This window comes from Geotrypetes seraphini, chromosome 1 (genome assembly GCF_902459505.1).
Source record: "Geotrypetes seraphini chromosome 1, aGeoSer1.1, whole genome shotgun sequence".
Taxonomy (NCBI): domain Eukaryota; kingdom Metazoa; phylum Chordata; class Amphibia; order Gymnophiona; family Dermophiidae; genus Geotrypetes; species Geotrypetes seraphini.
In genome coordinates, this window is record NC_047084.1 from 209814177 (window position 1) to 209838869 (window position 24693).

Below are 24693 nucleotides of genomic sequence, written 5' to 3' on the forward strand. Positions count from 1 at the left end.
TTTCGTCAGAGCTTGACTCAGTTTACAAGAAGTCAAGAGACTAGAATATACATAAAATAAGGAGAAATAAAAAAAAAAAAATAAAAATTAGTTTAGTCTATCATAGAAGGAAATCTTGCAATGTTAACAATTAGTAGGTTCTTCAGGTAAACTAATTAGATATTGTGAGAATAGCAGGGTTTTTAAGGTTTTCTGAAATAATTGCAATTGGTCTATCATTCTAATAACACCAGGAAGTCCATTCAAAATATTTACCAACTTGAAAACATAGACCCAACAAATCCCAGTAGCAATCTCTGGATCATTCTAGTTGTTGCAGGAGCTATTTTTATGTTAGTATTTTTGCCCTGTTTAGGTAAATTAAAGATTGAGCACTCAGTTTTCTTCAGTCTGGATCAAGGATTCTGAGGATATAACTAAGGTTAATCATTGCACTGGGGTAGATGAGGTGGGCTACACTTGCACTCTTAAACTATCACCGTTGAACTTATTTAAAATGCTTTCCCATCTTTCTTCTGTACCACTGAAGGCAGCTAAGGAAACCGAGAACATTGTTACCAGTGATCGCCAACACTAGTCTGATTGATCCATATCAATTATGATGTCACAAATGACATCATGTACACATCACCAAGTAGCCACTATTTTATTTATTTATTCACTCAATTGTTTAGCCTATCTTCCCGAATATCCAGAAGGGTTACATAATAACCAGGGCCGGATTTTCCCATAGGCTAATTAGACTAACTAGGTTTCAGCCTAGAGCCTCAAGATCCGTGTCACATTTTTTATAAAGGTTAATACCAATAACAACATGTTTCATTTAACATATTGATATATATCACAGTAATGATGTATTTTATTATCTCTCATGTAATTTACAAACTTAAAAATGGGGAGGTGAAAGGGCCTCATAAGTGGAATAGCCTAGGGCCTCTTTTCATCTAAATCCGGCCCTGATAATAACATTCATGTTCAAAATTAATATTTAACAAAACATAAAACAATAACAAACACTAGTTCTAGCCTAATGAATTCAGTTCAAAATACAGAATTAAAATAAATAAACTTTCACAGCTTTACGGAATCCCAACAGTTTAAGATGAGACAACTGAGGACAATGTGAGAAATGAGAATACTAATATATTTTCTAATGGTGTTCATTGTTGCAAGATAATACAAAAGGGTGAACACATTAAAGGATATAACAATTAAATTTAATACATTAAACCAGGAGTGATAAACCAAAAACAGAGAGAACACAAACTAGAAGATATTACTAATACATATAATTCTAATAGGGCATAGTGTCATATAATAAATACCCTGGGGAGGTAACATTATACAAATAAGGATATATTAATGAGTGATAATAAAAACTAAATGGAATACTGGTAAAATACCAGGAGAAGGAATTTGTCTAACACTGTGTGCACAAACAAGTAGTAACAAGTATTTGCTGAGTAAGGAGAGGGGAGGGGGGCATTCCTGAGACATTGAATACAATGCCCTTAGTCAAGTTAACATTAGATTAGGAGAGTCAGCAGAACTAGCCATAAAGGCTATTGTTCAGATCACGAGTTCAAGTACGTAACATGAGGGGCGAGCATGTAAAAGGAAGGAACAGTGCCCAAATATGGGCAACTGTAAATATGGTCAGGGGTCTAGAGAATAAAGAGAATGGGAGAAAGTAATTAGGAGTGGAGAAACAGGAAGTAGGTGTGAAAGGATTTGAGAGGTTGTGAACTGTACTGCTGTATCCAATGAGCAGACAGGCACAAGGGGCTAACCAAAGATTGTACTTGCTACATATTCAATGAATGTACTATGCCAACTGTGTCCATCATGCCATTTGTCTGTGCAGAGGGCACCCTTTTTGGCCAAAAAGTAAATTAATTTCACCAGTCTTACTTTACCCAAAGTCTCTGAGAGTTTTCTCATCCTGTGGGCAGCGTTTCTCAGAATAAGACCAGTCCTGACTGAAACCAGCTTCAGGACAGTAGCGCAATCTGCCCTAATACCATACCTGGACTTTTGCAACTCACTATGCTGTGGCATTACAGAAAAGGAATGCAAGAGACTTCAACTACTACAAAACATAGCAGCAAGACTAATTCTCAAAAAAAGCAGATATGAGAGGGCAAGCCCACTAGTAGAGTAACTACACTGGCTGCTGATGGAAAAAAAAGAATCCAGTTCAAAATAATTGCTCCGAGTTCTCTCCATAGATTGCTTTGTGAACTATGCAGGCTAACTTCTGATTATTAAACTCACATTCATCCTTCAATTCACGCACTATGAAATGCTACAAATTATCCTTCCCATCTCAACAAATATGGCGAAAGAAGATATTTGAAATTACCTTTGAATACCAGGGGCCTCTCATTTGGAACAAACTGCAAATACATTCTAAGACAACCCATCAATTACCTTGAATTCCGGAATAAACTAAAAACATATCTTTTTTCACTATAGTCACTTTCTTACTCTTCACCCCTCCTCCTAAACCAGGGGTAGGCAATTCCGGTCCGCGAGAGCTGTAGCCAGGTCAGGTTTTCAGAATATCCACAATAAATATGCATGAGATAGATTTGCATCTCAAGGAGGCAGTGCATGCAAATCCATCTCATATATATTCATTGTGGATATCCTGAAAACCTGACCTGGCTCCGGCTCTCGAGGACCAGAATTGCCTATCCCTGTCTTAAACCAATACTCCTCCTAACAATGTAACTTAAGAACTTGTAACTTGATTGTAAACCGTATAGATTCCTTGCAAAAAATTGCAGTACATAAGACACTGTATTATATTGTATTAGTCAATCTTACAGAAGGAGAAATCCCATTCCATAACTTAATCATAAAATGGGAATAAGCTTGAGAAAGAGAGCACATTCCAACAAAAGAGATCTAGCTGAAAGTAAAAGAAAGTGTTTCTCGCTCTGGAAATGATCATACTAGCCAATTCTTCAAACCATATCCCCAAAATATATTCAGAAACCTAAACAAGGAACCTCCATCTGTAACCAGAATATTTCTTCCCTCAATGTTATGTAATAATCTTCTATAACCTGAATGTATTGTTATTCTTACCTGATATGTACTTGATATGTAAACTTCCTGGAAATGTCCAGATTTCTTCTAATTTTGTAATCCGCTTAGAACCGCAAGGCACAGGCGGAATAGAAATCACTAATGTAATACTCTAGTGTAAATTGGCAATTTATTGGCAATGTTCTTTGGTTCCGTACCCTCGACACACTTTAAATGTCAACACTATTTATTAAAAAAAATTCTATTCCACTTAATGTCTAAGTGGATTACAATGAAACATGCATATCATATCAATACATCACAAACATTACAAAACTGCTACCTGCCAGAATCTCTTTTAAACAAGAAAAGACAAATTTACACTTCAAAGAATCTGCTATTAAAGATCATCCATTTTAATAAAATGCTTTTAAAAGCAAATGAGCTTTTAGCAGCATTTTAAATAATTTAAAATTATTACATAATCTCAAATTATTGCATAATCTTAAAGAACCTAGGGGTCCTTTCACTAAGGCATGCTAACCGATTTAGCGTGCGCTAAAGCATTCCGTAACTGTGGATCAGCAACTAAAATAGCTGTAGAAGACCATGTTTTCATATAATATTTCATTTGCAGATTCAATGGATAATGTCATTGTTGACGGCAGCTTTAAAAGCACAATGCTTTTTAATTGGCAGCCAATGCAAAGACCTCCCCCCCCTCTTTTTACAAAACCATGACAGAGGAGGGGTGGGACCGAGGCAGAGAAGGCAGCTTGAAGACCCGATGGCAGCTTGCAAAGATCGCTAACACTAGCGATTTTATGCAGGCTGATGAACTGAGGTAAATTGATGCCGGGAGGCCAGGGGGGAAGCCGGACAGAAGCACTGATGCTCCCACTCGCCCTCTAAAGCAGGAGCGGCAGCGGCTAGCCAGCAAGAGGCAGCACTGCCGATTCTGTTTTAGGGGGTGAAGGGGGAGGGTCAGTGCTGAATCGAGAGGCCAATTTTTTTTTGTTTTTTAATCGATTCGAACTGATTCACCTGAAATGAATCGGTGAATCGAATCGTGAATCGGGCAGCACTACTATCCAGCACCAAGGATAAAAACCTGGGCGGCTTCCAATCTAAAATCAATACAAAAATAAAAAAATAAAATCACATTACAGCATACACATAAGGTTAAAAGCAGACCTACAATTATTATAGGAAAGTAGAGAGGAGAATGCATTAGGCTAAAACTTATGTCTTGCAAAACACTCTCAAAAAAACAAATACCAAAAGTTGAGCCAGGCTCATAACAGGTATTACAACTTGTAGCACAGTTTAAAACCTGTCTACATGGAAGATTTCAGGAAAATGCAGAGGGCTGTTTGTAGCATTTCAAAAGCAGAAGTTCCATTAATGAGTGATACAGGGCTTATATTACTGTGCTTCATAACTGTGGTTTTCTCTGTGGACAAATTCTGATTGAATCAAAGAGCAGTGAGTGATTCAGTCTGCAAGTTTTTGCCAGTGGTGACTGCATGGTTCCCATGAGGACTGCCTTTGCTAAACCGCAAGAAAAAGAAACCTTTGTCACCTAAGCTGCAAGTACCCCACTGCAGGAGGTGGTGAGGTGAAGCATGACAGGACTCCTCCTTCTCTCCCTATTCCTGTTATCACAGGAGGGAGAAAACAATTTCCTAGCAACGTGAGTGTTATTAATGTAACAGCACAGTGCTGACAGAAAAGAAAAATGACTTTGGTCCAAGTCAGGGTAAGTATTTGCTACCCTGCAGATGTTGACTACATCCAAGGGAATCATCTATTCACTGAATGCTTAACATTTTCTTTATTTCCACCTTTTAGAGACAGGACCGGAGGTTCTGTGCAATCACAAACGCCATCAAACATGTATGTGGGATACTTCTATCAATGAAAAGGTAACAGGAAATTAAAAAAAGAACTACAATTTCAGAAGGCATTGAAAATGTTTCCCCTCATCCATATAGATATAGAAGCATGCACTAGTTTAGCCTGCTTGTATTTCAAGGTACATACTGTACTTTATTCTAGGACAACTCTTTGTTTTTATCAGATCTATAAATAACACCCTATCCAGCACTGTGGAACTAGTTATATAGGTAGTTGTATTTTCATTGTCTGTGCTTGAAACCTGTTGCTATACAATGTACTCGTGCTTATAAGCAGCAACTGTTGAGAAACAGTTTATTTACGATATTTCAAATATACATAATTATTTTGAGTCTACCAATGAGTGCACTTTTTAATATACAGTACAGATACTGGGGACGGTTTTCAAATAACACATCTATGTGGAAAGTCTTGGATGCTTTTTAAAATCTGACTTGCATCAGATTTTAAAAGGAAAAATTTCCCTTAAGTAGTGAAAGTATGCTTTATTCTGGATCATCTCCAGGGAGGAAGGGATCCTCCTTATTAGACCCTTATGGAGAAGGAACACAAAGGCCTCCCTGAGCTCATGAGTTTTGCATATCCTCCAAAAGCAAAGAACAGCGCAAGGACCCTGAAGGGAGCAGTTGGCTTATCGTTATGTCCCAGGATTGCATTAGACTAGGGGTGTTCAACTTTTTGGCTTCCCTGGGCCGCATTGTAAGAAAACAAATTGGCTGGGGCCGCAAAAACACTAATGCTGGCTGAAGAGCAAAAAAAAAAAAAAGGTTGAGCAGGTCCCAAATTTGAAAATCACTAATATAGAGGTTGTATGTATCTAATAATTAACCTTCATTAAAGGGACATTGTGGAGAGGAACCCTAAAAGCAGTAATACTTACCCTGACTGAGCGATCCTCCACGTGCGCCGCTGACAGTCCACAGGCTTCCGCATCCCCGCTCTGATGAGCAGGGATGTGCGCTCCTGGTTCTCCCATTCACTTCTATTATACCTACGGGGAGCCTCGCCTCCCTGGGAAACCTCCTGCTGAAGGTACCTTTTAGGATAAGGCCCTCCGTTAGTAGTGCAGAGACTTGAGTCAGAGACTGAAGAGATTTAAAAAGGCTTTTATTAAACAAGCATATATGCTGGACTTCTGGGCAGAACTGGCTGCATAAACAGAAGACCCCGAGGATCTCGGACACAAAAGTTATATAGGGTCCTAACCAGTCCAAACCAGCTCTGACCAAAAGAGAGAAAAACAAAACCATAAATCCATCCTATAATCTATACATCAAGGCTAACTAACAGGCTAACATCCTGTTGCCTCCTTGCCGTGCCTGGCACTTAAGACAGATACATAGAACAGGCCTGCATGCATACGTGATTTCTCAGAGCAATAAAATGGAGTCACAGGTTGTTCTTTGTACTAATTATGACCCACTGATCTAAAATGGAGTTTCTTCATCTACAACGTGACCCAGCTATGTCAGCTAGCTAGGGATCCTTCATTCCCAACTTTTCTTCTTTAGGCTAGCTGACTAGCTGGGTTACGGGAGGTCAGGGCCATCTGTATCAGAGGTGGGGACTGGGTGATAGGAGGAAAGGGCCAGGACTAGAGCGGTGGTACTTTTGTCAATCGTAGTCCTAATAGTACGGTTAAGGGTTTTCAATAAACATGGTAACAGGCAAGGAAGAACACAAAATATGACAGAGAATACCAGGAAAATTATGGTGAGGGCTTTAAAGAGTCCCGGTTTGGAGGCCCAATCAGTCAGTGAGTTGAGTCCAAACATATCAGCAGAAAAACCCTTCCAAGTCTGGACAGGAACGTGAGCTAATCTGGTAATTTTATCTATGACCTCTTCAACCACAAATCCTTCATCATCCAGTTGTAGACAGCAGTTGGAGAGATTGAATTTGCCACATACCCCTCCTTCAGCGGCCAATAGATAGTCTAAGGCCAGTCGGTTCTGATAGATGGCGGTACGCATCATAGTGTTCGCTTTGGCCAGGGCTCCCAGGGCCCTAGCTGTTTCATTGGTGATAATTTCTAAAACCGCCTGCAGTCGTATGAGGCGGTTAAGCATGTAGATTGGGGTCCGGTACCCAAACATACCATCATCAGCCCAAGTAGCAGGACCGTAGACAGCAATGATGCGCTCCGGGGGCCAAGTGTCTTCCCATTTACCAATTTCCAAACTTCTTTCAGAACGGGCCCGTTGATCGAATACTGGGACAGCCAGATGTTCTCCTTCGGATAACGGGAGGAGGAAGAAGGCTGGTTTGATAGTACCCAGAACACAAGTTCCAGTCCAATTTGAGGGTAGAGTGGGGTATGCCGTTTTCCCACAGATCCAGTAGTATCCTTCTGGTGCAGCCCAAGGGGCAGAAGCAGGCAGGTTGAGGTAGACATTTAATGTGGTAGCATTGCCAGTAGTATTCCATCGTCTGGGTATTTTTAACTTAGGATCTCCGGTCCAATAAGTCCATCTGGGCTGAGAGGTACTGTTTTTAGTCCATAAGGATTGGCACTGCAGGTGTCCAACACGAGTGGTAAAGGATGGTCCGAGACGCTGTATGCAGTGTTTTGCCAGAATGGAGTTTTTCAGGGGCCAGCTGGGTTCCCTTACCGTATATTTGTAGGCCCACAAGATAGCGAGCTTTCCGGAAGCTATCATCGAGATTCCATTTAAACGGCTGTAGAATAGTGAAGTTAAGTGGGTTACAGTTCTGGAGGCCACAGTCAGAGGTAGTCACCCTTTGGATAATATGGCTCGGGTGGTGGGCAGTCGGGTCATACCCCAAGTAGCCCAGGATACACATTTCCAGTAGTTACAGTAGTAGTGTTCGGAAGACCCTTCACAGTGGGACGGCTTCTGTCCCGCCAGGCACATGTATTTATCGTTGTGCATATATTCCCTCCTCCATGCTAGGGCACCACAACGTCCAAGGAAGGTGGGGTTCTGGTCCATGGCATAGCAAGCATCAAAGAGGACTGAGGCCGGGACATGGGGATTAGTGACCAGGGTTTGTTGAATCAGGGGGCCCTGATCCCAGACTGACCTGACCTCTATCCAAGTATCCCTATTAGTTGCTTTGGGGTCGAAACAGATCTGTGAATCTCCATTATTACATATAGAATATTCAACCTTGTTATATATACATACAGGGGTCACTAGTTGACCCTTACACTCATAATTAGTTTGAAATCTAATAACATTTTCCGTTTTGCCCCCATTGTCCACTAGTGCCACACAAGGGGCACACCCAGGCGTGGGAGGGGTAGGGGACATGGACAATGTTGGCAAGACGTAAATCACAAGCAGTAAATATACAACAGAGTTCATATTAAATATCTTGTCAGATCTCCGGATCAGACGTGCGTGATTACTCTTCCAGAGTGTGGGGCAGCCGTGTGATTTTCAGTTGAAGATCAGTAGGCCCTTTTTCACAAATATACTCAGCAGCGGGCTTCACACGGCTGTAGTGAATCCAAGACTCGTGGCGGGACAATTTGACAGCTGTGGGGGAAGCAAGTAAGACAGTGAAAGGCCCTGTCCAAAGGGGTTTCAGCGGTTCTTTCTTCCATACTTTCAGCCACACTTGATCCCCAGGTTTGTAGAGGTGGACAGGGGTTGTAATTGGCAGCGGGGTTCTAGAAATGACCCAGTTCTGTAATTTCATAATGGTCCTTCCTAGCTGCTTTATCTCTGCGTCTGTGATAGCGTTCCCTATCTGTTCAAGAGACTCGGGGTCTAGACTGACTATCGGCGGGGGTCGGCCATACATGAGCTCAAATGGGGACAACCGATTGCGTTTACCTGGGGTACAGCGGATGCAAAATAGAACAGAAGGGATCAGTTTGGGCCATGGCAGGCGGCTTTCCTCTGCCGCTTTTCCGAGGAGGGTTTTAATAGTTCTGTTAATGCGTTCAACTTGGCCAGAGCTCTGGGGGTGATAGGCCGCATGTAATTTCCAGGTGATTTGCAGAGCCCGAGAGACAGCTTGTGTGACTTGTGATATGTAGGCGGGGCCATTATCGCTGCCAATCACTAGGGGCAGGCCATAGCGAGGGATGATGTCACGGAGTAAAGCCTTTACTATTTCCCTACTTTTCTCTGTGCGCACTGGGTAGGCCTCTGGCCACCCAGTGTGGGAATCAATGAAAACCAGGAGGTAACGGAACCCATGGGAGGGGGGCAAGTGGGTAAAATCTGTAGAGAGGACTTGCATGGGGATAGGACATGGGAGATGAGTTGAGAGAGATTCGGGATATAGAAATTCTGTCGGAGAAGAGTGCGGAGAGCTGGGTTACCGGCATGAGAAAAATCGTGTGCACGTTGGACAACAGTGAGGGCCAGGAGTTTAGGGACGTACAGGAGGGGGGTGGATGTGTGGGAGGAGGGTATAGTAATCCATCCGGATGGGAGGGTGCAATGGCCAGGTTGCTGCGTGGCCCACTTGCGCTCGGGGTCAGTGTACTGGGGGAAAGGGAATGAAGGAAAGGTTGAGGGGAGGAAAGGGATAACAGAAGAGGGGGTGTGGGCGGACCTTGGAGGGCCGCCTGGCGAGCCGAGCGGTCAGCCAAGGCATTACCGCGGCTGATGAAATCACGGAGACGACGGTGGGCCCGGCAGTGCATGATAGAAACTTTGGAGGGTAGCAAGATAGCATCCAAAAGGTCCAGGATGAGTTGGTGGTGTTGGATAGGGGATCCAGAGGAGGTGAGGAAGGAGCGCTGGCGCCAGAGGACAGCGTGGGCGTGAACAGCTAGAAAGGCAATTTAGATAGGAAAAAAACAAAAATGCAAAAAGGGAGAGAAAAATCTCCAAAAATGGCCAATGGTATAGTTGGTTTCCCTGGGGTACCCCACAAACCAAACAGATAGACAACACAAAGATTACAGGGCATAAACAAACATAGAAAACACAAAAGGCGTGGAACTTTTCTTCCAGCTGGCAAGGATTCAGAGCTGAACTTAGATCTGCAGAGAAATGCACAGTGATACAAAAACAAACATCCATCATAGCACGAATCATAATTGGGTGCACACAGTGACAAAGTAAAGTGTGATATAGCACATGGCATAATAATCACATAATCATAAAAGGCATCTAAATGGTTACTGGAACGTCCGAAAGAGAAAACGTAAGAATGTAATCACTCTGGCTTGGTGCCCTGCCAATTACATTCATAAGGCAGACAGGGACGCAACTGCTAGGGTGTGCTTCAATCTTGAAAGATAAGCAAAACTTACTAGGTAAAGTAAGATACAGTGTACAATGTTAAATATAGAGGTATTCTGAAGTATGGCAATGTCAATTCAAAGGGAAAAAAAAGAAACATGTTAAATGTTAAGTGCAAGGTCATTTCAAGGTTACTGAAAGCAGAACATTGTCCTCCTTCTCTGGGTAGAAAAAGGCTCATTGTAACAGGTCCAGAACAGCTCTGTATGTATAACTGCGAAGACAAAGAAGAGACATTTTAACGTGACACCACCCCTGAGGTCACTTAGCCATGTTCCCTGCAGGCAGACCTGGAACCCTTGTCTGCCACCTGGGTCCCGCTACACTCTGAGGAGTGGGCACTGCTGCAGACTAGATGTAGCTACTTTAGTCTGCACTGTCCTTACATAATAACTACCCCCTTCCTCTGGAGTTTGAGCTACCAAGTTTATTTGAAAGGTATTTCTGTTTCCAATTGTATTTAGAATCTGATTGATAATAACACTTTATACAAACATGCATGGGAAGAAAGAATTCATAAAGAACACCAGGATAAAGACACAATACGGGAAAGCAAGGGAGACTGTTAGCACAAAAGAAGTAATCTCAATCCATCCGTTATCAATAAAACTCATTCATAAAGGGAAAAAAAAAAATTGACCACATTACACCGCTATTGATTAAGTCCCATTGGCTACCTATTAGCCACCGAATTACTTTTAAGATATTATTCTTGGTTTTTAAAGTTCTAGCTTTCAATGAGCCTCAATTCATGTCTAGAATGATCATTCCTTATTATGCCCCTTGTTCTCTACGATCATCATCACAAGACTTATTAACTGTCCCTTCCTTAAAAATTGTGGGTACAAGAAGAAATTACATGTTTTCTGTTACAGCGCCACAAACGTGGAATGCACTGCTACTATACATCAGAAAAGAAAAAGATCTTATCTCTTTTATAAAACTCTTAAAAACTTTGTTATTTAACTTTGTACTTGTGTCTTAAAATTGTTTGTCCTCTAAAATGTTTTTTTGTTGTTGTTGTTCAGCGCTTAGAATGTTTGTATAGGCGATTCATCAAATAATAATAAAACTTGAAACTTGAACTTGAATTATCAAGCCCATGTTTAGCAAATATTTCAATTTTCAGAAAAATATGGATACTTAACCTCTATCATTGTTAGTCTTGTACTTTAAATCCCCCAACACTGGGATACAAAGGCAGGGATGTGCCCAACACAAACCCCACATGTCTGACAAACGGTTGCTTTTTTTTTTTTCTTTTTTTTTTTTTATTACCAGCAGACACACTTTGACAACTGCGAGAACACGTAAACTATCTGGCTCAACTTTCTTTAAATTACTCACTGTCTGTAACAAATCCACTGCACGCAACATATATCTAAAATCACAGTCCTTATTCTCGTTCATCAGTGCGAACTCACATTCTTAATTCTGGCTAGATCCACACGCATTTTACCCTGTTAAGCAACTTACACTATCCTGTCTGCAACTTTCGGCAAAACAATCATGCTGGCTTGCTTTACCAACTTTTCCCAGGTTTCCAACCTAAATGCTATTTCCATCTTCCCGGGTAATTTCTCAACATCACCAATTTCTTGTTCTCTGTGTCTTGTCAGGTGTCCCCAGAGCTTTTGTTTTATTAATTTGACAAGTATGACAAAAAGTTGATTAAATTCCAAATACTAAGCCTCGGACAACAATAAAAATAAGGGTGAAGAAAACAGTAAAGAATTACAAAATTACAAAAAAAAAAACCTCTACAAACCCAGAATTAAACGTATAAGAAACAATGAGAGAAAAAAAAAAAAGAACTTCAAGGAGGAAAGGAAAGAGGACATAGATGGAAGAAAAGCAATAGGGCAAAGGGAAAATGTTTGGGTGTTTGTTTTGTTGCTTTGAATTGATCTAAATGGTGCTAAACCATAAGATGAGGAGAGTTAATCCAGTCCAAGCATGACTGTGTAAAAGCCTGAACCAATTCAGAACTAATGAGCATACCTTAGTTTATTTATCATAGGCAAAATACATTGCAATCCCTAAAGCCAAACACTAGTGTTTGTTGTTTTTAGTGAGGGTAGACTTTGCCATCTTAGGGTCACCATAATCGCCAGAAAAGGCGGTTGTAAAATGTTTAAGCATGATCTGAAGGGGCTCGATGGTGTTCTGACCCATATTATACAATCTATATATGCACCCAACAAAAGTTCCAATTTCCAGAAACCAGAATCCTATATACCTCTCTGTGCTTCACAACAGATTAAGAAGTTACTAGACAGAAGAGATAGAGACAGGATAGAGAAGGAATCAACTTCTCACTTACCAAGACAGGTCCGGTACCGGCACAACAAAACCAGGAGCCAGAAATCTCCACCGATTTGTTCCTTCTCGAGGTGCAATCCGTTGTCTTCGACGAGAAACCGTTCCTGATCAACCATCAGGCTAATGCCGGCTATTACGGGTCTCGTAGGAGGCAAGGTTTGAAATCCTCCGAGGGAGACGATCGTGCCAAACAGGCTCAAGTCTGTAGATCAAGTCCCTGTTCGGCTGCGCCAAATGAAGGTACCTTTTAGGATAAGGCCTTCCGTTAGTAGTGCAGAGACTTGAGCCAGAGACTGAAGAGATTTAAAAAGGCTTTTATTAAACAAGCATATATGCTGGACTTCTGGGCAGAACTGGCTGCATAAACAGAAGACCCCGAGGATCTCGGACACAAAAGTTATATAGGGTCCTAACCAGTCCAAACCAGCTCTGACCAAAAGAGAGAAAAACAAAACCATAAATCCATCCTATAATCTATACATCAAGGCTAACTAACAGGCTAACATCCTGTTGCCTCCTTGCCGTGCCTGGCACTTAAGACAGATACATAGAACAGGCCTGCATGCATACGTGATTTCTCAGAGCAATAAAATGGAGTCACAGGTTGTTCTTTGTACTAATTATGACCCACTGATCTAAAATGGAGTTTCTTCATCTACAACGTGACCCAGCTATGTCAGCTAGCTAGGGATCCTTCACTGCAAAACCTCAAGCTCAAATTCTTCATCTACGCAGATGACATTACAATAGTCATCCCACTAATCAGCTTCTCTCCAGAGTTGCTCACCTCTCTTTCAAGCTCACTTACTCAGATAGAACTCTGGATGCTATCCCACAGACTAAAATTAAATCCTGACAAAACCAAATTCTTCCTAGCTACCCCCAACGACAAAATCAAAGACACCACAATCCAAGTGAAAGGTATGGCCTTCCCCATCGAACAAACCTTAAAAGTATTGGGGGTCACCCTAGACAAACATCTATCCCTGGAAAAACATACTGATATTACGGTCAGGAAATGCATTTCAGTTCTTTGGAAACTACGCACCATAAAAAAATACTTCGACGACACCTCATTCCGCCTGTTGACTCAATCCTCCATTCTCAGCATCCTAGACTACTGCAACATCATTTATCTGGCCTCCACGAAGAAAACCATCAGGAGACTGAAACTTATCAAGAACACCGCCGTTCGCCTTATATTTGGCTTAAACAAATGGGACCACATCACCCCTTTTTACCACAAACTACATTGGCTACCCCTTGAATCTAGAATCCTATTCAAGTTCGCGTGCTTCTGTTACAAAACTGTCTTTGGGCTATCTCCGAGCTACCTCACCCCTCATTTCATCCTGAACTGCAACAAAAAGAACTCCCGCAGAATCAATCTTTTCGCCTTCCCCTCCCTAAAACTTTGTCACTTCAAAAGGTTCTTCGACAAAACCTTCGCCTTCCAGGCAGCCAAACAGAACACTTGGCTAGCCCAAATTCTGCTCAAGGCCCACTCCTACCTTGATTTCCGAAAAACACTCAAAACGCTTTTATTCCACGCTCAATATCCCTAATCCCATCTCTTCCATTTCTCTCTCCCCTCCCTCAAACGACCCAACTCGCCCGGTCCCCTCCCCCCTCTTTTAGATCTCCCCCATCTCACTAACTCCAATGACCTACTCATTCCCCCCCCCTCGCATGCCCATCTTTATCACCTCATTTTTCTGTAATTATGATCAACTGTAACCATGACCAACTGTAATTTCTTGTTAATTTTGTTCCAATACCTTCTTTACTTGTAAAGATAGTTTATTGTAATTTCTTATTAAGTTTTGTTTAATTGATGTGAACCGCCTAGAACTCCCTGGGTATGGCGGTATACAAAAATAAAGTTATTATTATTATTATTTTGTGACAGTGACCCTGGGCAGGGCAGTGGGGATCCTTTATTCAGTGCCCTGGAGGACCCTGTCACTGCCTTTAAGCAGAGATTATGCCTGGAAGTGCCCCCAGTGCAGAAAACTACAACTCCCAGAATTCCCTAGGTTTATTCCTCTCCCTTTAAGAGGCAGTATTTAGAACAGTGGTTCCCAATCCTGTCCTGGAGGACCACCAGGCTAGTCAGGTTTTTGGGATAGCCCTAATAAATATGAATGAGAGAGATTTGCATATAATGGAAGTGACAGGTATGCAAATCTGTTCCATGCATATTCATTAGGGCTATCCCAAAAACCCGATTAGCCTGGTAGTCCTCCAGGACAGGGTTGGGAACCACTGATTTAGAACCCTTGGTAAAAGGTGGATGGTTTCTTTAAGATTCTGCCTGAATTAGCAGAGGGGGTGGGGCAGGGTAATGCAAAGGCCCTTTATCTCTGATAGCTTGCCAAGTAAAGGGGAACCCAGAGAAAGGAGAAGCTGAGGAAGCAGCAGGGAACCCTTGAAGACTCTTCCACAACAGCTGGCTGATTGGGGGAAATGGAGGACGTCAGCCCAGAGTCAGAGAGTCCTACAGAGGAAACTTGCCCAGATGCCACCGTGCAGTAGGAAAGTAGCTCACCCTTGGAACCAGAGAGGGAGGACGGCATGGAGCTGTAGCCACAGCACGTCAGGTGGGAAGTTTCCTAATTTGAAAGTTATTATAGCTTGTTTTTCTGTGTGTTGTGCTAGCACCTGGGAAAGGAAGAAAAGAAAGCCTGTTTTGTTTGTGTTTTTGCTTGGGGATTGAGTGGCCCAGAGATGTGGCTAAAAAACAGGAACTGGACTTTAAAACTGTAGGACTGAACTCAGGTGGGTTCCAGGGAAAAAGGAAAAGATTGTTTGGATTTTTTTTCCTGTGTTTTTTTTTTCCTGTGGTCAGAACTGCTTATCTAGAACTGTTTTGGAAAAGACTAAAATATTAAAGCATTGCAGAGTGGGAATAAACTTCTCTATTTTGTTTCTGTTTTATTTTTGCTCTCCTGGAGTGTAGTACAAGCCAGTAGGCCCAGGGTGGGGCTGTTGTTGTGGAAATGTGTGGAAAAAACCCCCACAGATTGGATTAAAAAAAAAAATTTTTTTGAGAAGATTGTAATGTTGCCAGAGCATGGAAAATGTGTTCTAATCTGACCTGTTGAGAACTTTACTGTACAAGAGTTATTTTTGTGAATTACTAGATATTTGGCCATCTGACATGAACTGAGTTTAATGAAAGCACCTGAATTAAACTGAGAAGTATTTTTTGAAAACTTTGTGTGGTGAACTTTATTTTTGCACTCAGCTAAGAGAACAGAGCCAGAGCACACCAGTGGGCATGGGAACCACTGGCAGGTTACAGGTCACAAACATCTATTCCTTGTGGCGGGGGCCCCGGGTGGGTCACTCCAGCTTAGCCCAAGCGTCACTGCCACACTCTTCAGAGGCGAGCCTCATCAGAGCGGATATGCTGAAGCAGCTGTCAGCTGCGCTTGTGAAGGATTGCTCAGTCAGGGTAAGGATTACTGCTTTTTTGGGCCTCCCACTTTGAGCTTAGGCTCCCTCAAAATGAACATCTCCTTTGCTTAAGGTGACCATACGTCCCGTTTTCAACGGGACAGTCCCGTTTTCGGGCCGACTGTCCTGTTGTCCCGACCCACCGCTTCGGGACCCAAAAATGTCTCGTTTTCAGGGACAGAGTCCTGAAGCTGTGCGCGGGGACACCAGGACGGCTGATAACTTTCCCTCCCTGCCACGCAGATTGAAAACCTGGGCCGCCGCCGCTGCTTCTTGTTCTTCCCGATGTCAATTTTGACGTCGGAGAGGAGGTTCGGGGCCAGCCAATCGTTGCCTGACTGGCCCAAACTTCCTCTCCGATGTCAAAATTGACGTTGGGAAGAAGCCAAGAAGCAGTGGCGGCGGCCCAGCGTTTCAATCGGCCCGGCAGGGAGGCAGACAGGCAAGCAGTGGCGGTACACGGGCCGGCGGGTGGGCAGGGGTTTGAATCGCGCAGGGGGGATTGAATCTGCAGGTGGGGGTGGTGAATCAAGCACTGGAGTGAGGTTGAGGAGGCAGGCAGGCAGGCTAGCTTCGGGGGAGGGACAAAGGCAAGAATCACTGGGGGCACTAAGGACACAGGACAGGCACTGGGGGCACTATGGACATGGGAAGGAGGCACTGGGGGCACTAGGGACACAGGGTAGAGGCACTGGGGGGCACTAAGGACATAGGAAGGAAGGAGGGAGGGATTAGAAAGGGACAATTGTTGGACCTGAGTAAAGAAAGAAAGAAAAAAAATGAAAGAAAGAATACACAGTAAGAAGGAAATACAACCAGAGACTCATGAAATCACCAGACAGCAAAGGTAGAAAAAATGATTTTATTTTCAATTTAGTGATCAAAACCTGTCAGTTTTGAGAATTTATTTCTGCTGTCTATATTTTGCAATATATTTGTCTATTTTTCTATAGTTACTGAGGTGACATTGCATATTTTAAAGTCATTTGCCTTGACATCTTTGAAACCCCCCCAAATATAAATGATAATTAACATTTTCTCTGTGTATAGTTTGCTTTGTAGTTTTTTTTAATTTTAAGGTTACCATTATGAATTAATATGAAGATATTATGTGTACATGAAAAATGAATGGAAGAAATTGGGGACGGGATTGAGGGCGGGGCTAGGGCAGGGGTGAGGCGGGGCTAGGGTGGGGTTGGGGCGGGGTTAGGGCAGGATTGGGGGCAGGATTGACAATTAATAGATGTCCCCTTTTGATTAAAAAAATAAATGGTCACGTTACCTTTGCTATAGCTGGTAGAAATCCCCAAGCCTCACCAACTGACGGCCACTTCCTCCCCCTGCAACTTCACAAGGTCTGCAGCTGGCAGCATTATTGCAGAGCTGCTGCTTCTGCCTTCCCTCCTCTCTGCCCCCAATTGGCTTTCATGCATGCATGCATGAAAGCAATGGCAGCCTGAGAATATTACCAACTTAGAACAAACTAAAGGACCCGACACGGTCTGTGTTTCGGTTAACACGCCTTCATCAGGGGTCCTAATAAATCAAAATGGAGATAACTCAGGGTATGATTCTGGAACTTGGAGACGCAGCTGATTGGATGGATGACAGTTGAGCTCCTGCTCCTAGGCATCCTTTGAACATTTTTTTAAAGCATTTTGAATTGTTCTCTGAGAAGCTTTTCTACCTAAATCTACTTAAAAATGGCATCTATCAAACAAAACAAGGTTGAAGTGTCTGGAGGAAAAGCTAAAAGGCAGAAGGCTGAGCCATCTACACCTTCTAAGGCTATGCTACCTTTGGATGCTCTTGATATATTGAGCTGATAGAGGATATAAGAAGTATCAAAGCAATGGTTACAGCAAATACTGATCAGCTGGCTGAATTGAAAGAGGAATTGGCAAATCTATCACAAAAGATGGAAGTGGTAAACAGCAAAGTGGGACAGTTGGACACTCGAGTTGAAAAACTTGAAATGAAGCAGGTACAATGTACTAATCATAAGTCTATCCAAGATTTAGAAAGAAAGGTGGTAGATATGGAGAACAGGTCAAATTTAAGAATTTTAGGCCTGGCTGAAGGGATTGAAGGGAAAGATGCGGTAACCTTTCTGGAGGAAAATATTCCAAAGATGCTCCCCATTAAATTTAAAATACCACTGGAGATAGAAAGGGCACACAGAGTGCCAGGTAAAAGGTTCCAACATATTTTAGAAAATTTTTAAAATTGCAAAGGAAAATAGAAATTTTACTTTTAAAGAATCAAAGATCCTTTTTGTCACGGACTTTGCAAAAGAAACTGTTAACAGATGTAGACAATTTTTAGCTATGAGAACAAAACTACAGGAGCTAGGAGCAAGATATGGCCTTTATTACCCTGGGTTAATACAAGTTATATACAGAGGAAAAAGTTTTCAATTTCAGGATCCAGAAAAGCTAAGAGTTTTTGGAGCAGCAAGAAACACCTATGACCTAATTTAGAATCTGGACTTGGAGGATGAGATGTACCCTGTCTGCATCTATGAGACAAACTAGATTTTTTTTGTTTTTTGTTACATAAAGCAGTTTGGACCCCAGTTCGGTTACAGAAATTAGATAATTCCAAGTCTAATAGATGTTGGCACTGTCATCTCGAACCTGGGACATTAGATCATTTATTATTTTATTGTCCCTTGATACTTCAATTTTGGAGATCCATTTGGGATCAGGAAAACAAAGTAATGGACAATCCAGTGGCACATATGACACTGCTATTTGGCACTATGATGAGAGCTAAAAGCCAAATCATCTCACAATAATAAACTTCTCTTTATTATGACAGGGGTTGCCATACAGCTTATTCTAAGGAACTGGAAAAACTGGGATAGACTGAACTATTCCTTTTGGTGGGAGTCTCTCTGTCACGTTTTTAAGATGGAATGTAATATGGCCATACATCGGGGACATTATAAGAAGTTTCTGAGGATTTGGGAGCCATTGACAAAATTTTACAGTGATGGTGATTATGCCCTTTGGTCATACATGTCTCAATTTGAGTGTAGTTTTTGGTTATAATTATTGGGGGGGATATCTTTTTGTCATAGATTATAATTGTAATTGTATTTAAGTGCTTTTATAGAGTTATGATTATATTATATTGTGCTCTTATGGCTTTAAAATGAATAAAGAAATTAAAAAAATAAAATAAAATATATATATATATATACAGTGGCGTACCGCGAGGGGGGCGGTCCGCCCCGGGTGCACACCTTAGGGGGGGTGTACAGCCGTCCAGGTCGTCCAGTGCCGGTCCGCAGAAATTTCCTGCCAGTCCGTGCAAGGCCGGCAAGATCAGATTGGGACTATCGGCAGTGTCTGGGCTGCATTGGCGCCCCCTCGCGACACAATTTAAGATCGGCAATGGGCCCCCTGGCACTTAAGATCGGCAACGGGCCTACCCCTCCCATGACGGCACTCTCGGAGAGAGCATGAACTCGCAGGCCTTCAGCATGCGCAGATGCTCAAGGCCCAGCAAGAAGAGGAGGCCAATCTTCGGGCACCGGCAGTTCGCAGTCCCGGTCATTCGCGGTATTTTTCGACCATGAACCACCGATAAGGAGAGGCAGAAGAGAGCAGCCGGAGCACCGGTGAGTGCAGGAATCACTCGCTGTAAACTCCGACCGCCTCTTCCTGCACTAAGTCGGGCCTTATCCAATCAGCAGCTGTTTTGACATGCAGCTCCTCATTGGTAAGGCCTGACTTAGTGCAGGAAGAGATGGTTGGAGCATACAGCGAGTGATTCCTGCACTTGCCAGAGCTCTGGCTGCTCTCTCCTGCCTCTCCTGCTGCCCTCTCCAGTCTCCTCCCATGAAAAACCGTATTCGCGGTTTTTCAAGATTTGCTGGGGTTCCTGGAATGGAACCTCCGCGAATATCGGGGGAGTACTATATTTCTAAATGACCTAGGCCTTCATCATGCCGCTGAACGACCAGAGCTAAACGGGGCGTTTCAGGAGGAGTGTCGAGGGCGGGATGTGGGCAGGCTTAGACTTAGTCATACAGAATATATAACCGAAAGTTTTACAACAGAGCCTAGACGGAACTTGGACGTTGTGACTTAAACCATTTAAAATATGGTCTAAGTCACATAAACCCACCTAAAGTCACCAGATAAGCACTGCAAACACATAATACAGACCCCCACACACTACCCCAGTGATCACTGACCCCCCAACCCCATAAAAATTGTAATCACACCTTTAAAATTCAGCTTCCAGACCATCATCACCTGGCAGCCTGGCATAGGAAAGCCTAGTCGTCCAGCACAGAGGCGGCATTAGCCATATTGGGGGTGGGTTAAGGACTCATGGAGAAGATGACCCATGCCCTTAAGCCCCTGTAATCACTGCATTGATACTTATACATGTGCACTCCCCTATACACCCCCAAAACCCTTTTTTACTGGCATATAAGTGGCTCCTGCAGCCATAAGCGCTATTAGGGTGGTAGATAAGTGGGTCTAGGGGATTCTGGAGGTGGTTTGGGGGACTCACCATGACCTGTAGTGAGGAAAAAACATAGCATCCTTTTTGTGAAGTTCACAATAGTGCCCTGTAAGGTACCCCACTATTTAGGTGCCATGTCTGGGTGTTCAGTCCATCACTTTGCAGACCCTACCACGTCCAATAGGGCTTGTTCTAGGTGTTTTTGACTTGGACGAAAAGTTGGCCGAAAATGTGGTATAAAAATGGACGATTTAGCAACTTGGACGATCAGATCGGCAGGACGTATAGTTAGACGATTTTCGAAAGAAAAATATTTTGGACCTATTTTTCTAAAATGTGTCCTAGGCTGTTTTTATACTTTGGATGACTTGCGACTTAGACGAAAATGGACTTAGACGTTCCTTTCGATTATGCCCCTCTAATAGTATAGATAGGTGCTAAGTCTAATCAGCAAGAAGGGGGTGCATTAGCCTTACCTTTAGCCTGTGTGAGTCGAAAGCGATCACCGAAGGACGGTCTCTGTGTAAATTTCTGCGTAGCAAAAAAAGAACGCCGCGGGAAGAAGGAACTTAAATAGGCGGAGTCATTGGTGTTGAGTGGCTAGAAATAGTCAGGGGGCATATACTAAATGAGTGATGGACAATTGCATCATGACCAGGGGGAACAGTGATTGGTTGATGGGCGTATCTAACTGAGGGCTGAAAAATGGTGAATGGACATGTCCTGCCAGCGACTGAGAAAGTGAAAACAAAAAAAGGTTGCATGATTAAAATAAAAACACTGAAAAGTAAGGTAAGAGAAGTCAGAAGTATGAGTTGGCTAATGTCTTATGTGGCAATCAAAATTGTAAGCAAAAAAGGGAACCAAAGAAGGGGCAGTTAATAAGACATGCATTGCTGAGTAAAGCGTGAATGTGGAAAAAGAGCCCCCAAAAAAGGATAATGAATGAATAATCAAAAGTGAAGAAACACCTAGGACATCCAAGAGAAGAAAAGCATGAAACTAAATATCATTAATTAAGATCATAAAAATAAACTTTATCTGTATGAATACATAATAAAACTTAGGGGCATAACTAATGAAACACAGAGGGGATATCAAATGACCTCATAATTTACAAATTCATATGATTCAAAAACCCTGATAAAGTGCAGTAAAACATGTGAATATGCTTCAATGTTACAAAAAGGTCTTCAAATTAAAATATCAGGTCTTGAATGATATACATGGAAATATAATAGAAATGGCAAGGATCATGTGTATATATAACACACATGCAGATACATCTTATGGCATATGTACAAATGTATATTATACAGGACAATAGTTTTTGTGCACACCATTTTCACATGTCCATACACTCGCACATATATATGTGTGTGTATATATATATATATATATATTGCCATTTTCATGCATATCCTGAATTATCTCCATTTTGATTTATTAGGACCCCTGATGAAGGCATGTTAACCGAAACACGGACCGTGTTGGGTCCTTTGGTTTGTTCTAAGGTGGTAATGCTAACCGCACTCAATTATTTGTTATAATAAATTTAGCCTGCATCTTTGTACGTTTGTCTGCAGTTTTTCTTTGTTTTTACTTGTATTTTTTACTGCAGACTTTGTTGGGTTTCCTTTTGTTGTTTGTTCTGTAGCTTGAGAATATTGCCATTAGCTGCAAAGCTTGGAGATTTCTGGTTGCCAGACTGGAAGAAGGTGTCTTCAGTTGGCAGGGCTTGGGAATCCCCCACTAACTCAAGTATTTATAAATTGTACTCAGGCAGGGAGAAACTTTGGTGCCCATCTACTAATTATGGGCTCCAGTCCTTCCCCCCAAATCAGCAGTATATGACTACGCCACTGAATACAAAAATAATTGTGATGCACATATCCCAAAGCTAACATATTCCAGTTAATAAATTCAAAATAAAACAATTTTTTCTACCTAGTTGTCTGGATGTTTTGTTTTTCCATCATTTTGGTCCCAGTTTCTCTTTCTGATTTTTGTCTATCTTCAACTAATTCTCTTTCCAGTGTCTGCTGTCCATTTTTTTTCTCCTCTTCTCTCTTGTTCCATTCCCTCCTTATGCCTGTCTCCAAAATATTGATTTTTCCCTTTCAGCTTTCTGAACTTTTTCTTTTCTTTTTTGCCTCTATCCACTCAAAACTTGCCCTCTTTCTCACCCTTCTTCTTTTTAAATTTTCAGCTACCTCTCAATTCTCAATCTTCTCTTCATCCCTAGCTCTCCTATTTCCAATCTCACTTCTTTCCCAGCCTCCTAATTCCTTCTATCTACTCCCCATTACCACATTTCTACCACTGTACACTTCTCCCTCCGAATCCTTTTTCAAACAACCTATCTTCATTTTTTGCCTATTTTTAAACCGTCCAAGCCTCCCCAGAACCTTACCTGGTGGTCTAGCGGTGGTCGCTCCTGCCCCGTGCAGAGCCATCATCAGAATGGCTGCCGGCTTCACTGCCCCGCTTCACTGCTAGACCATCAGGTAAGGTTCCGGGGACACAGGAGGGAGGTGGGGGTGGGTCAGAGTCGGCCGAGAAGTTATTCGTGATTTTTCACACTTCGCGGTCCGGCTCTGCACCTAACCCCTGTGAATACCGAGGAAGAAGTGTTCTCGCTGTTCTCTCACTTATCTTGTCATCTCCCTTTTGACCTCATCCACATGGCTCACCACTTTCAGAATCCCCCTCCCTCTCTCCACTGGTCAGGTTATATCTCCCTGTCCCTTTTTCTCCATCCCTTAGCATCTTCTTATCCCAGCTCTCTTCCCTCCTGCCCTCCCATGGGTCCATCTCTTATTTCTCCCCCATAGTCCAACATTTTGCTCCCTCTTTTCTGTTTTTCTTCTTCCCTCCCCCCTTGATGCTGAACAATGAAATGGAGGGGAAAAAAGAGATGCTACATCTCTCTCTGCCTTCTAGCCACAAGCCTAACATTTCTCCTTCCCTCCCTCCCATCCCCAGATCTAGCTTCTCTCCCTTTTTATCCCCCAACCCATATCTCCCCCTGCCTGCCTGCTTCCCTCCCCCAGTCCATCATTTCTCCCTTTCTCTTCCCAACAGTTCTCCCTTCAAGTATCTCTTTTCATCTTCCTCACACCACCCCAGGTCCAACTTCTCTCCCTTCAGACCATTGCCCACCATCACTCTCTCTCTGTCCTCTGTTTCTGGCCCCATAAGCTCTCACCTGCCTTTCCTCCAAAATATACATATTGAATCTTTAATGGGCAGACTGGATGGGTCATTTGGCCTTTACCTGCTGTCATGTTTCTATGTTTAAGTCTGTCCTCATATGCCTTATGAAGACCACCGACCATTGTAGTAGCCTTCCTCTGAACTGACTCCATTCTGTTTATATCTTTTTGAAGGTGTAATCTCCAGAGTTTTACACAATATTTTAAATGAGGTCTCATCAGAGTCTTATACGGCGGCATTTCCTACTAACCATGCCTCTTGCTATGCACCTTAGCATCCTTCTAGCTTTCACCGTCGCCTTTTCAACCTGTTTGGCCACCTTAAGATCATCACATACTATCCCACCCAAGTCCTGCTTCTCTTTCATACACAAAAGTTCTTCACCCCCTAAACTGTACTGTTCCCTTGGGTGTTTGCAGCCCAAATGCATGACCTTGCATTTCTTACCATTATATTCTAGCTGCCAAAATTCAAACCATTCTACAAGCTTCACTAGGTCCTTCTTCATGTTGTTCACACCATCAGATTTTGGTATCATCTGCAAAGAGGCAAATCTTACCCAACAGCCCTTCAGCAATATCGCTTACAGAAATGTTAAAAAGAACAAGCCCAAGAACCAAACCTTGAGGCACACCACTGGTAACATTCCTTTCCTCAGAGCAATCTCCATTGACTACTGCCCTGTATCACCTTCCACTCAACCAGTTCCTGACCCAGTCTGTCATTTCGGGGCCCATACCAAAAGCACTCATGGCCTCTTTTACAAAGCCGCGCTAGCAGCTGCCACACAGCAACAGCCCCGAAGCCTTTTAAATTTCTATGGGCTTCGGGGCCATTAGCGCAGCTGCTAGCGTGACTTTGTAAAAGAAGCCATCAGTTTATTTCCAATCCAATCCTTAGCTTTATATACAGATTGATCCCTTACAAAAGGGTTCGACTCGGTTAACAAAATTTCTTGAATTCATTTAGGGAATAAGATAATTTCGGTACTACAAATCATTTTAGACAGAAGAATCAACCAGAGATTTTTGAAATA

The 24693-nt window shown here is 42.5% G+C and overlaps 1 protein-coding gene across 4 annotated transcripts in view; it reads left to right on the forward strand.

Moving 5' to 3' along the window:
* Positions 1 to 4748: 4748 nt before the first annotated feature.
* The window catches only part of LOC117360706, a 205139-nt gene continuing 185194 nt past the window's right edge, over positions 4749 to 24693 (forward strand). The window contains exons 1-2 of one of the 4 annotated variants that reach the window (XM_033944957.1): positions 4749 to 4792; positions 4885 to 4958. In XM_033944957.1, the coding sequence (XP_033800848.1) occupies positions 4772 to 4792; positions 4885 to 4958 (95 nt within the window). In that variant the 5' untranslated portion in view covers positions 4749 to 4771. Of the gene's footprint in view, positions 4793 to 4884; positions 4959 to 14776; positions 15101 to 24693 lie in introns of those variants that run through there. The other 3 variants (XM_033944948.1, XM_033944971.1, XM_033944965.1) reach the window with 3 other exon arrangements.